The sequence below is a fragment of the Bacillus rossius genome, assembly GCF_032445375.1.
Source record: "Bacillus rossius redtenbacheri isolate Brsri chromosome 4 unlocalized genomic scaffold, Brsri_v3 Brsri_v3_scf4_2, whole genome shotgun sequence".
Lineage (NCBI taxonomy): Eukaryota > Metazoa > Arthropoda > Insecta > Phasmatodea > Bacillidae > Bacillus > Bacillus rossius.
Genome location: NW_026962011.1, coordinates 37,594,014 through 37,608,503, shown reverse-complemented (window position 1 = coordinate 37,608,503; position 14,490 = coordinate 37,594,014). Strand labels below are relative to the sequence as shown.

The window sequence follows — 14,490 nt, the reverse complement described above, 5'->3', positions numbered from 1 at the left end:
TTTACCCATAGTGATCAGTTGAAAGGTTTAGAAGTTGATGCGTTTGACTTTTATGAATTATGCTGAAGCCCATTTATATTATGCAAATTTATAATGCCACCTAGTAAGTAAATACCTAATAAGAATCAGACTGAAAATTAATTAAGTACTTTACCTACCTTCCTACTAAGTAATTACATATATGAAAACTATACAACAAATGAACAAAACTATTTTATTTAAAGTTTAACTTTGTCCTAAAGTTCTGACCAGGATAACAATAAAATAAAAATTTCTAACTTTATAGGTTAAACATACAACAAAAATACAGCAAACCAATCAAAAAAATCAAGCTTTGTTGATGATTTGTCTCCATGGCAATTGGCATTTGTGACCCAATGTGAGCTAATGGCACTCGAAGAAAACTTACCAAGGAGAAAGTTGTACATGACCACGTGGCAGACAGAGAAATAATACACACTCACTGATAGTGTCTCTATAACCACCTTCCATAATTTTCTATTGTAAATATAAATTCACCTCCTTTTCACTCTCTTAATGATGGAATTTCATAATTATATGTAGCCTTTTGTCATATGACCTAGCTGTGTGCCAAATTTCACTCAAATCTGTTGAGTAGTTCGGGCGAGAAAATTGGGGGAAAAAAAAAATTGATTCCTCACACAAACTTTCATCCCCTAATTCAGCCACTTCAAAATTTATTTTTGTGATAAAAAGTAACCTATGTCCTTCTCCAAGCTTCAACTGATTACCATGGGTAAACAGAAAATCATAGGTCATAACATACAAACAGCAATTATGTGTCATTTCTCTATAGTCCACCACACTGTCATCTAGCGCTATCCATTTTGCTTTAACCCTGTGTTCAGCCCGGGCAATGTCAGGTATTGCAGTTAGTATGATATACGGCTTAAAAAAAATCTGAAAATTAAAGTTAATGAAGTTTTGCATTTATAGATCGGAGAAGCCATAGAGAGCACCCAGCTGACTTCTAGTAGTACCATTATTAACGTTACTTGCTCACAGATCATGAGTTACGATAGTGGTTGGGCTCGGACAATCACAGCTGCCGTTGTGGGAGGTGCGACGAAGCAAGCCTCACCCATGTTGGTGTTGCCCTCCGTCGCTGCGTACAGCTCGCAGATCTGAGGCACCTGGAACCTCTCCACGAACAATCGCCAGATGGACGGTCGCATGCCGTTCCCGACCATCAGCCTGACTCTGTGCTGGGTGTCGTCGCTCCGTGGCGGTGACGCCAGGATGTAGCGACACATCTCCCCAATGTACTGTCCCACCTGCGCCAATCAGAGATGTGTTTGTGTGTTGGACCTCGAGCTTCCAGGCTACACACAAGAGTTGCTTCATCCTCTTGAACGGACATTAAATATCTGGTGTGCAACTAACACAAACTGTAGTGAAGTAAACTATCTCAGTAAACCTTAATAAGTGTCTACAGTGCACGTTCAGTCGTGTGGAGGATGTCAGATTGTAAAATCAAAATGAGAATTCCTGGCAGTCATTGCAAACAAAGTAAGTAGTTGTGTAACATCTGCTGCAGTTATCACACAAATGTAGCTATTTTATTTATCATTAGCAATCGCCAGAAGCTAGTTTCCAGTGTCATGAGTCCTCGCTGATTGGTGTCCATGTGTGTATTCACATGTTTCTTGTCCACTATAATCATAAAGGCTCTTACAGTTGGCCTCAGAGATTTAGGTCAGTCATTACAACTTCCACGTACTCTGCACAGTCTGCGCTTCTAATTATATAAGAGTCATACTCTCATACTCTCAGTAAAACATATTATCATTACAAATGCAAACCAGCACAAGCGCTATATGACACTGTGGTACTAAAACAGTATTGCTCAACAAAGAAATAAGTTGTACACCTGCTCAGTGCAATAACACTGGTGTATGATCTCTGTAATCATGCGGACACCAAGCCGTCTGTTATCGCCTGCTGATAGTATAAATCCAGTAGCCTCGGTATGCACAGTGTGTATTAGTGCCAGTGCCAACGTTATGTATGCTAGTGTTTCCGCCAGAACACGGGTGGACGAGAACTCACGGTGCAGTGGTACTTGTGGCAGTCGGAGAAGTAGGCGGAGGCAGAGAACCTGGCCCTGATGACGGTCTGCAGACCGAACACGAGGGTGGGGCCCACGCCTACGATGCCGCCCCCGGAGTGGTACAAGGGCAACGGGTTGTACAGCACGTCGTCCGGACGCAGCTTCAGCATGTGCTTGGCTGCCAGGCACACCAGCAGGAACCTGCAGCACCAACACCACCACATGGAACTTATTTATCACAGGCCCTGTATCGATCCTTTAACTTCCCCGTAACTAGCTCTTCCTATATCTGCTACCATGCATTATAGTCCATCTGCCTGCACAGTTCTCACTGGTCTCCAAGTCAATCAAGCCTGTATCCTTGAATCATCAAACAGGACACATTCATAAAACCAGAGATTCTCAACCGAGGGGTGCAAATTCCCCTTTGTCAGCAACTAAATCACGAGGTTGGTAACATATCACTGTTTTTCCAGTAAACTGTAATTTAAAATGTGAACTGTATACTTTTTTTTTATTGATAAAAGAGATTTAAAAATATATATAATTAAATTTTTTCTTCCACTATTCCTACACTATAAAAAAATACTGTCTATCAATGCAAGAATTAAACAAGTTGTGTTTGTAAAAAAGTGTGAAAACCTGTATTCTAAAACACGCTTCAACCTTTTCATCACCCTTGGATATATTAGGTAAACATAATAAAATCTGCTCATTTAGCATCTAATTAGGTTCTTAGGTTTCATTTGTACACATATTAAGATTTTTGCTAGTTTTTCGGACTTGATACGTCCATTTTTAGTCCTATTCACAGCTTCTTGTTTTGGCATGTTTACTACATACATATTCAGCGCTGTTGCTAGTGGGATTTGACACACTGTGTGTTTTACTTGAGATCATAGGTTTTAAGTTGTAGATAAGCAAGTGCATGTAGTTAGCACTTAATATTCTTTATTGTCCGTTTACCGTGGTACATATACAGGCGCCATAACCGGAACTGACATTCACCTGTTATCAGTGATGCCAACCATCACGAGCAAGGCAGATGTACAACACCTTCCCCTTTATACTGCGAGACATGTGACCACTTGCTAGGGTTCTAAGGTTTACTTGTTGAGACCAAACTTACATACAAAGTTGTGCAATTGCTTATTAACAGTACACACTATAATTCAGAAAACAAGTATACTGCATGAAACACACATGTGCAATTCACAACTCACTTACAACACACTAATTGACAAGCAGACAACATTACAAATTTAAGCGCTTCACAGGCTTCACCTCCCTTCCACTTTTGGTAGCCAAGGTATGGCCACTGCTGTCTGTTGCTTCTTGAGATTTATCACCCTGCACAGTAGACACATCAGTCACTGCATTCGTCGAAGTTTGAGGCTCAAACCCCCGGAAGTCAGGCTCCAATGATGAGGTGCGTGGAGTCTGCTTCAGGCGGTTACTCTCCTCGCCATCAGTCTTGGTGTTGGGAACCTCGAGCAGGCGTGGAGCTGACTGGTGGGGCTTCTGCGAGGTAGTGGTTTTTCTCAGATGGATCACATTGCGACGCACTATCCTATCACCTGATCCTCGCACCCAATAGGAGCGAGGTGATGAGTGTTTGCCCACAATGACTCCCGGCTCCCACTTGTCATGTTTGTGGGTTTTGACAACCACAGTTTCCCCCTTAACGAATGTTATCTCCTGTCGCCTGGCCGTTTTGTTGTATACGTCTCTCATCTGCTTCTCCTTTGACATTAATGCTCTCACCACGTGTTCTGGGGAGATGACTCTAGGTCTGAGGGTGTTATATGAGACAGGCAGTTTACTCCGAAGTCTCCTATTAAATAGTAACTGAGAGGGGGACCAGTCTAAGCCAGGAAGAGGGGTGTTTCTATATTCACGAAGTAAGTTTCTGAAATCAGTGCCCTGACTTTTGCGTAGCAGCATTTTGCTAATCTTTACTGCCATTTCTGCCAACCCATTACTGCGTGGATAATGAGGACTACTAGTTCGTAGCTCAATTTCACTCAGGGCATAATACTGACGGCATTCATGAGAATTGAATGGCATGTTATCAGCCATCAGCACTCGTGGGAGGCCATGAGTGCTGAATACTTGTTGCATGGCACTGATGACGGCAGAGGAAGTCTTTTTGGGAAGTTCACACACATCTATCCATTTGGAATATTTGTCCACAAGAACCAAATAATCTTTCCCAGCGAAGTCAAAAATGTCTGCACCTACTGTGTCATATGGCAGCTTTGGAATGGGATGTGGGCAGAGGGGCTGTCTGTAGTTGGCTGGGCGAAACTTCTCACACACAGAGCATTTTTGAATGAACTGCACAATATCAACTGACATAGATGGCCAGTAAAACAACTGACGGCCCTTGGACTTGGTCTTCGATTCTCCACAGTGGCCTTCATGAAGCAGCTGTAGAACATATGGTCTTAGAGCCTCAGGAACAACAACCTTATCGCCGAGGAAGACTAAACCACTTTCAGCACACAAGTCATCCCGCATTTTGTAATAAGGTTTGCATACTTGAGGAACTCTACTGTAGGGGGGCCAATCTGACTGACAAAATTGGGACACTTGACAGAGAGCCGCGTCCTTAGTTGTTTCCAACTGGAACTGAAGCAAGCGTTTGTTTGACATAGGCAAGTGCTTACTGACGGAATGTACTACCTCAACCATTGCAGGATCGTCGAATACCTTGTCTGCAAGATATGACCGCGACAGGTGGTCTGCGAAATACATGAGTTTACCAGGTAGGTAAGTAACGTTTAGGTCATACTTCAACAGTTTAAGACGTAACCTCTGAAGGCGTGCTGAGCCTATATGATGAACTGGTTTGACCATAACATTCACAAGTGGCTTATGATCAGATTGCACTAGGACCTGCTTACCATAAATATAGTAGTGAAATTTAGCTGAGGCAAAAGAAACTGCTAAGAGCTCCTTCTCAATCTGGGAGTAGCTCTTTTCTGCTGCTGTAAGGGACCTGGAGGCAATGTGCACAGGGTGGAGACCCTTTGGGCCCTCCTGAAACAAAGTAGCACCAAGCCCACTCTGTGATGCATCACACTGTATAACAAGTTGGTTTGTGGGATCAAAAGTTGCCAGAACAGGGGCACTAGTGATGAGCGACTTGAGTTTACAAAAAGCCTCTTCATGACACGGGAGCCACAACCAGTCTACATCTGCTTTAAGAAGTTCATACAATGGGGAACACACACTAGACATACCTGGAATATAACAGCGAACAAAATTGAACATCCCCAAAGTACGTTGAAGTTCTTTGCGATTGCTGGGAGCCTGTAGACTAGTTAGAGCTCGGATTCGCTCAGGATCAGGTGACATGCCTGCGACGGAGAAGATCTGGCCCACATACCTTACTTCGGAAACCTTATATTGAAGCTTATCTGGGTTGAACTTGATGCCAAGGCTGGCTGCACGCTCCACCACTTGCTGAGCACACGTATCATGGTCACCTTCTGTTTCGCCTGTGCAGAGGATGTCATCGAAGAATGTCACCACTCCAGGAATAGAGGCAAAGTTCTCTTCGATAAACTTCTGGAAATTTTCTGGGGCATTGGCAATGCCGTATGGCATGCGTAGATAGCGGTAGCACCCAAATGGTGTCGAGAAGCAGCACTTGTGAGACGAGTCTTCATCTAGTTGCACTTGGTGGAACCCTTCCTTAAGATCAAACACTGAATAAAATTTTTTCCCTGTGAGCTTCTCGGACATTTCTTCCAATGTCGGTATTTCATGGTAGTCTCGAATCACCACCTTATTGAGGTCAGTCGGATCAAGACATAACCTCAACTTCCCACTTGACTTTTCCACAACAACTAGGTTGCTCACCCAAGCGCTAGCACTGAGCTTGTCAACTTTACATATAATGCCTTTCTGTTCGAGTCTGTCCAGTTCTTGTTTTAACGCAGGTCTGATTGCTCTAGGGACCCTTCTTGGAGGCTTACAAACAGGGTTGCTATGGTCGCGAATGTTAATTCTACATACTTGGGGGAAACAGCCAAAACCAGTGAATACTTCATTGTGTTCTTTAATGAATCTGTCCTTTGCCTCGTGGCAAGCTGAGTGAACCCTTTTCACAAGATTGAAGTCAACACAAGACTGTAGCCCTAACAAAGGAGTGCTGTCAGAGTCAACTATAACAAATTCAACATAAGACTCTTGGCCTTTGACAGAACAACACAAATTAACTACTCCTTTTGCTGCAAGAATGGTCCCACCCCAAACCTCAATTTTTAGGGATGTTGGCCTGACCTTGAACTGTTTGTCAACCATCCTGAACAAACTGAGTGGCAAAATATTTATTTCAGAACCGGGATCCAATTTTATGTTCACTGCTTTGTCCTCAATCAGTATACGCTCCCTCCACTCATTGATGTGGGTTGTTCTAGTCCCTCTAGGATACACAGAATTGACTGTCACCGCATCACAGTATAGACTCTCACTAGAAGAATGCTTTGCTTTTACCTCCCGAACTTTCCGAACTCTGCACGAGGCAGCAAAGTGATTCATAATGCCACATTTGGCACATTTTTTTCCATATGCTGGGCATTGTCTGGCCTTGTGCTGTGTCTGGCACCTTGAGCAGTTGTACTCACCGTTATCACCAAACTTGCTGTTTTGTCTTGGGCGTGACGACTTCCTATCCTTAGTGGACACAAAGTCACAACTTACACTATCGTGAGTAGAACTCCGAGCTTGAATCTCCTTTGCTTGTTGTTGACTTTGTTCCATCAGACGGCAGTGTGCAGCAACTTTAGTAAGAGTAGCATTGTCTAACCTCAGCAGAGACTCCCGAACGGACGAATCTCTGATGCCCTGTACGATGCGGTCAACCAGCATATTCTCTTCCTGCGAAACTGGGCGCTCATAGCCACATGTTTTAATCAGGCGGCGGCAATCAGTCAAGAAATGATCAAAAGTCTCACCCTCAAGTTGCACACGCTGGTTAAAAACAAACCGTTCATACAAAGGATTTGTTTTTGGTGCCACGAACACGCGATACGCTTCCTTTACTTTAGAATACACAAGCTTGTCCTCCGGTGGGATGTCGAAAGTTTCGAAAAGGGCTCGTCCTTGGGAGCCTAACATGTTTTTGAGTAGGGCGATCTTAACCTTATCTGGGCCCTCATCCTGGCCCGTTGCGATTAAATAATTTTCAAAATCTCCTTCAAACACTTCCCAGTCTTTTCGGGCCGTGGGACTCTCCAAGTCGACAGAGTCAGGGAGCTTTACAAGATTGAGGCCTGCCATGGCACAAACAGAAAAAAACTATACGATTCAGTCTGTCAACAACATTGTTCGATATTCACTATTAACCACCGACGTCCGACAAACACGTGTCGACAAACAAACGCACACCTACAGGTTATATCACCTATAGCACACAAATCCAACGAACATGGACGAACTGAAATATGAACACAATTCCACACGACTGCGCCATGTTTTACTTGAGATCATAGGTTTTAAGTTGTAGATAAGCAAGTGCATGTAGTTAGCACTTAATATTCTTTATTGTCCGTTTACCGTGGTACATATACAGGCGCCATAACCGGAACTGACATTCACCTGTTATCAGTGATGCCAACCATCACGAGCAAGGCAGATGTACAACACTGTGGTTACAACATGAAGTACAGGAAACCAAAATTTAGTACCAAAACTAACTTTTCAACACTGTGCTACAAAAATAGCATTTTTGTTACGTAAAAACCATAAAATATCAAATAATGAATGGCTATAACTGCAATATGAAAGCTGTAAGGAACTTAACAGAAATGATCATAAAATATAAACAAGCAAAACCTCAATACCTACTAGGTATGTGTAAACTATATCTTCGTTGCACTTACAAAAAGTTTCCTTATTATTACAACAAAGGCTCTTCAATCCGGCACTGTATGGACAGCGGCTGTGCCAGATTAGCGATTTTGCCAGATTATGAAATGTTAATATATTTTTTACAAGAATACTAATGAAAAATTAATATACAGCACAATGGTATTTAAAATGAGTTGTAACTGTATGTTCCGTTGTCTGATAATGAAATGAAATGAAATAAATAAATGGTCTCAAATATAATTTTGCAATTGTGATTCTAATATCTTCTTCAAGGAAACATTACAGATTACACACAAATTCAACCTGGCGGTCAAGGTCAACAAACATTTGAATCCTCCCAAAAAAAATCCGAACTTGAGCGGCCAGATTACAGAATGTGCCAAGCTGAAGAATACCAGCTCAAATAGCACTAACTCTGTTGTTTTTGTTCATAGAAAGCACTAACAAACAAAGATCCAAACATTTTATTAGAAGTAAATGGAAATCAAAAATCTAATGCATAGCCCATTCAGTATTTACTTGAATTTCACAAGACCAGGTTTTACAGTTGCTGAATTAAGTTCTGCCTTGTTACTGACACAGCAGAGCAGCCAGAGAGCGAACGTGAGGCCCACCTAGAGTGTGGTATGATCGCTGGCTTGGGCAGACCCGTGGTGCCAGATGTGAAGATGTACAGCATTTTGTCCTCTGAGTTGAGCTGCTCTACTTGGGGCTGTGAGGAGGGCGCTGCCTCTACGAGACTGTCCATGCTGAACACTTGTCCCAGATCCGAGCCGCAGCCTGTCACGCTCGCTCCCAGCTGGTACAGCTGTGGCAATTGGCTCATTGCTGGCAACACCTGGAACACCACTGAGCAGGCGTGGTTCCCATAAGTTCTGAGCAAACTCACCTCCAGCCTTACTTGGAGCATGACAAGACAGTCTACATTAGATTGTGTTTTGATCTTGTATGTGAACATCACCTTGGCTGAACTTAGCTAAGTCTACTAAAGTTTGCAAAGAACTATTTTCCATCTCCCAAGTTTCTATGGCAAGAGGCCATCCTGCTAATACAGCAAAAAAAAAAAAAAAAAAAACTTTATAAGGTAGTTAGGTTGTTTTCAAATAGACTAATGAAGGGCATGGACTGCACCCAAAAGCTAATTAAAAATTATCTGGCCCCATTGCAATGAATGGATCAGTTGCTAGTTACAACTATCAAAAACGAGTGTAACAGCGGATGAAGCTGGCGAGTTGATGTTACAAAATATTATTGCATCATTACTAGTTCATTTAAATATGTTCTGTCTTCTGTGTCAAATTACTTCTTTAACTTATAATATTTTTTATGAAAAAGGGTTTCGTAAGATGCCATTTCTAGGCAAATGCACATTTTAACAGTATGTCCATAAAAGAATGCCCCAGTTATAAATTTTAATAGTATCAACTGTAAGCATTGTAGTGTGTTGATTCAAAATCGCAATTAAAGAGTAGGTAACTCAAAACAGTTTTACATAAGCGCATGCGCAAATACTGCTTTGTTGTTTCCTTGCTTGCAGCGTCCCCTAAACAAAATGACTACTGAGCACAAAGTGTTTTGTGTTCTGCAATATACTAAGAGTGAATCTGTTATTTCACTTCAACATGCAATTCGTTTGAAGTTGAATTGTGATCCCCATGTGGCAAAAACATCCGCCGAAGATACAGGAAATTCAAGACGACAGAGCTATTTTGCTGGCCTCCACGTTCACCGGACACAACACCATGCAATTTTTTTTTTCCTTTGAGGCTTTATAAAATATTGGTTCTATGTAATGATTTGCAAGAGTTGAGACACACAATTGAAGAGGTGATTGCGTCCATTACTATGAAGGTGTTAACCAAAGTGTGGGAAGAATTGGACTTTAGTTTGAATGTGTGCTGTTGAACTAACGGCGCACATATTTAACATCTTGTAAGAAAAACTATGTTAGTTTACCTTCAATTTTGATGTATGATTTGTTGTAAATAGTCTAAATTGAAGTGTTGTAATATAGGACTATTGAAACTGGAACATTCTTTAATGGACATTCAGTATTTTCGAGATGAATTGGACAGTTCCGTCGGCAAATGGAAGTCGTAAGCCGACGTTGTACTGTTCCTCGGGAACAGAGCCAAGGGCCTAGCCGGGGGGGGGGGGAGGGGGTTAGGGGTTCTAACCCCCCTTAGCCCCCATTATTTTTCTTATCTGAAAGCAGGTTAGCTAAAAGCCTGGGTGTCTTACTGCTATCACCGGCCACTGCACTGGAGGGGAAGAGTAAGCGAGCCCTACCGATTCTCCTGTCCTTCCCCTACCCCTGTCACGAGCAGGAGCTATAAGGTTGTAACGCCGTAACGGGTCCCAAGTTTTCAAATATATTACACCTATTGTATTTAACCAACGCGGTAATTATAAGCAGGTGGTGACTAGGTAACTCTAACTCTTCAAGATAAAGCTAATTGTTTCCAGGAATAGGCCAGTTCTGCCGTAACCCAACCATTCTTATTCCTTTTTTTTTTTTTTGTATTGTCAAGCTTCGAGCATGATTTATGATTTTGAGTGGACGTGGACATGGCACCAATTTTTTTTATTAAAAAATTAATATCTTTACCATTACAATATTTAAAGTTAAGTACTACCGAAAACTGCTCAAATAGCACTATGTTACACCTTAAAATCCTAATTTTTCGGGAACATGCTTCTTTCCCCCCCCCCCCCCCCCCCAAATACACAAATCCTGGCTACACTGCTACTGAACAGAGCGCACCTGGGGCGAGCTCCGCGCCGAAGACCAGGCTGCGCGGGGCGGCCGCCTGCAGGCCGTGGAGCAGCGAGTCGCCGCGCAGGTTGCTGTTCACCAGCGAGGCCACGCAGCCTGCCTTCGCCAGCCCCAGCCACACGCACACGTACCGCGGACTGCTGGCCGCCAGCACCGCCACCACGTCCCCCTTGCGGTGGCCCCGCGTCAGGAACACGTTGGCCACTTGGTTGCTGAACTCCTCCACCTGCGCACTCTCCAGCCCTTCAGACCGACTGGCGCGATATGTTGTGAGTTGAGCTACGTGCCAGTGCTCACAGGAATGACAGAAAATTCCAAAATGTCCAGGTAGGCTTAACTGCCCTTCATCTGCACGTACAAAAAAAAATCCTTAAACTACAATAAGTAAATACTTCTGAATAAATGGTTTTGGTTAAATAAAAAATTCTTATTTATAAACAGAGTGCATAATTTGTGCTTACTTAATCAAACTAATCTGTGTGCCCAACCCGGTTTGACACAACTCTCCATACCCTCCTATAATTTCCAGTATGATCCTTTAGTTAGTCACTGTCTATTGTTCCGACATATGGAAGAGGGTGGCCAATTTCTAAATCAAAAGCTCGTAATTTTTCACCAATATGTCCATTTGCATCATATAATCACCTGTGCGAAAGTCCATACTTGGTCTTCAAACAGAAGGCATGGTTTCTGGGGATGCTTCTGAACCTGGCTCCTGAATAGCGTCACCACAGTATCATTGTTCCTCTGGTATCGCTTGCTGCCGATAAGTATCGCCAAGAAGCCATACATGAGCCTGGAAAATAACATGGCGAATGTCAACTTAGACGTGGCTTGCTGGGGTACTTTATGCCTACACAGTACAGTGAACAGTATGGAATCATTGAGATCAGATTAGGCAATACCGTCGCAGGGCAAGCTGCTAATGTACTGTTACGAACGTGAGCAAGGCCGCGACACGTGCAGGTACACAGCTGGCTGACATCATGTGGCCATGCAACATGAGATGTTCCGCGCGCACCTGGGTCGCCGCTTCCCCTCCCTCCAGTCCCCAGCTCACCGCGCGGCGCTGTTAGTTTGACACCCGAAACCTGACAGCTGCGGAGTTACGCGAGCCGCCGACACGTGTTTCGAGAGATTTCTGCCGTCGGGTCGGCGCGGAATGACGCGACTGGCCCCAGCCGCGCTCGTGATTTCTGGAAAGCGCCTGGGATGATATAAAAGCCGGAGGACACCGGCCTCAGGGAGAGTCAGAGTTCAGGCGGTAGCTTTCCCGCTACGGAGTTTCCGGGGCGATAGTGCCGCGGGTGTGGCAGAGTGGCGAAGTCCTTGGACGAAGGTTCCAGGGCAGGAGTTCAGTGGAGTCGGGAGTTTTCCCGCGGCGGAGTTTCCGGGCGATAGAGCGGTAATTACGAAGGTTCCAAGGCGAAGAGTTCAGTTCCGGGCGAGGCGGAGTCCCGAGCGAAGTTCCGAGCGAGGCGTCGAGTGGATCCTCGGCGAAGGCAAGTGCGGCGGCGGCGGCGTCCTGCGACGGAGGACCACGAGGGGTGCTGCGGCGACAGTTGCGCCAGAGGTGCGGCCCAGCGAGGCGTGTGTATTGTGAGAAACGAGTGACTGGGGAAGCAACATCATTTTTTAAGTGCAATTGATTATTTGCCATTTTAGAAGATTAATTGTGACATAAGAAGTGGCCATCAATAAAACTGTTTAGTGTAATAAAATCTTAAATTGGGCTATCCTTTACGAAAACGCGGTAAATCGTAACAGTACTGTCAGCATACCCGCGGAGAGTTCCAGGTAAGGATTGTTACCCACTACCTCTGTTTATGAAACTAATAATTAGGTTTGCATGTGGTGTAACTTAATAATGTTACGTGACTTTGAAGTGTGTCCGGGATTACTATTAGGGTTCGCAGAGGTGCCCACCCCCCTCAAACACTATGACTCACCCCCCCCCCAAACCAAATGATGCCCCCCCCCCCCCCGAAATTTTTTATGCCATTTTCTCAATGATTTACTCAATGATTTTATAATATTATACTTTTTTAGTATTATATTTTATCACATATTGCATTAATTAAAACTGATTTTCTAATAATAATTTTGGTCATATCAGGTAATATTTCCATCCTGAACCGACAGATGCCAAACTGCTTTTGTTGAGGAAAGTGCGGGGTTGCCAATTTGATTTACAAGATCCCTTTCAATTATGAAAGCACCATAAATGTATTTTCACTTTAGAAGCTATAATTATGTAAATAATATATACATTTTTCTCGTCTTTTAACCCCCCCCCCCTGAAATTTTAATGACGCAGTCTGCGTCATTAGCCCCCCTTGTGGGCACCCCTGGGGTTCGTATCCACGATGTGCTGAGACGCTCCCGCTGCTGACTTTCGTAGCCGGGTCGGGTCGCATTACTGCCTTGCTAACTTTTTTTGTTCATTCAGAGTTTATCGTTACTGCATGATTTAATTTCAGTACAGTGTTTCCCGTTTTATAGCGGGTTACATTTCGCATTAGGTTTTCCTGTTAAAACTATTTCCGCTGATTCGGCATGGCAGTGGTCTCAACTGAGCCAGTTTTAAGTATGTTTTTGAGAATGTTTAAGTTTTAAGAATGCATACATCCATCCGAAAGGGTAATTCAATATCTTATTTATATATATATATATATATATTGATAGCCATAAGGCCATACATTTACAGTGTTAACTGTTTAATGAATTGTAACAAGATGGGCAGTATTTTAATAAAATCCCTTGTCGAAAATCAGGTCCACAGCCTGGGTTTTTCGCTTTTATCGGTGTTTTTTTTTATTTGTGACTAATTGGAGAAACCATCCTTAGATCATACTTCGAACGACTTTAAATAAAGAACAATATTTCACTTTTATTGTGTGAAATGTGCTGGGGCCACTTGAAAAGTAGTAAAGTAGTTAATATGTGCGTAACCCCACCACCTCCCACCTGCCGCCAATCAGACACCGTGATTAAGTGCGTATCTTAACTTCTGGGCGAAGTACGCACCACCAAAGTATGTATATCAATGTTGTAGATGGAATGGATGTAATGGATACAAGCAGTGAAACCATTACACAAACGGTATTGTTCATTGTTCGCTAACCAGTCGGGGTTATCGCTCCACGAGCTCGTATCAGGGCGACCCGGTAATCCGCCCATCTTCCCCTCATCCGAGAAAAACAAGTCTTATCAGTGGACTTCGCCCGCTGCCATATAATCCACGAAGCCGTGTTTACACACAGGACATGCTGTTCACTACAGCAACACACGAGCAGAACTTGCGTGCGACCATAGGCTTGCCCGTACCAAAGGACTTGAGAAAGGCCCTGTCAGGGTCCACTACGTAGATTTTTCATGAAAACGTGGGGATAAAATCATAAGTGTTTAGTATTATTATGTAATTTAATTATCAATCTCTTTAATATAATGGCTACACTACAGAGAGTAGTGTGTAATGGGTACTGAATAGATAAATTTTATGTTTATTGCAAGTAGCAAAGGTCTGTAGTAGCTAATGTAACACACGTACCTCACACTGCATCGAATTCAAATGTCTAGTGAGTCTCTTCGATGTTGGTGCCACACGTCACGGACATCATACCGAATTTTAGTTACATCAGTTTTATGTTAATCATACACACAATGCGCGAAAAACACGTACATACTTATCTCTCCGTTGTGGGCTCAACCATTGTTGATGCATTATTAGTCTCAATAGTTATTAGCTGTTCAAATCTGACGG

The 14,490-nt window shown here is 43.2% G+C and overlaps 1 protein-coding gene across 1 annotated transcript in view; it reads right to left on the bottom strand.

The window, feature by feature from the left end:
* The window catches only part of LOC134542211 (long-chain fatty acid transport protein 4-like), a 34,367-nt gene that overhangs the window by 3,949 nt on the left and 15,928 nt on the right, over positions 1-14,490 (bottom strand). The window contains exons 2-6 of the mRNA XM_063386287.1: positions 11,373-11,523; positions 10,716-10,953; positions 8,566-8,800; positions 2,071-2,272; positions 1,103-1,295 (exon numbers count right to left, since the gene is read on the bottom strand). Coding sequence (XP_063242357.1) covers positions 1,103-1,295; positions 2,071-2,272; positions 8,566-8,800; positions 10,716-10,953; positions 11,373-11,523 — 1,019 coding nt within the window. The remainder of the gene's footprint in view (positions 1-1,102; positions 1,296-2,070; positions 2,273-8,565; positions 8,801-10,715; positions 10,954-11,372; positions 11,524-14,490) is intronic.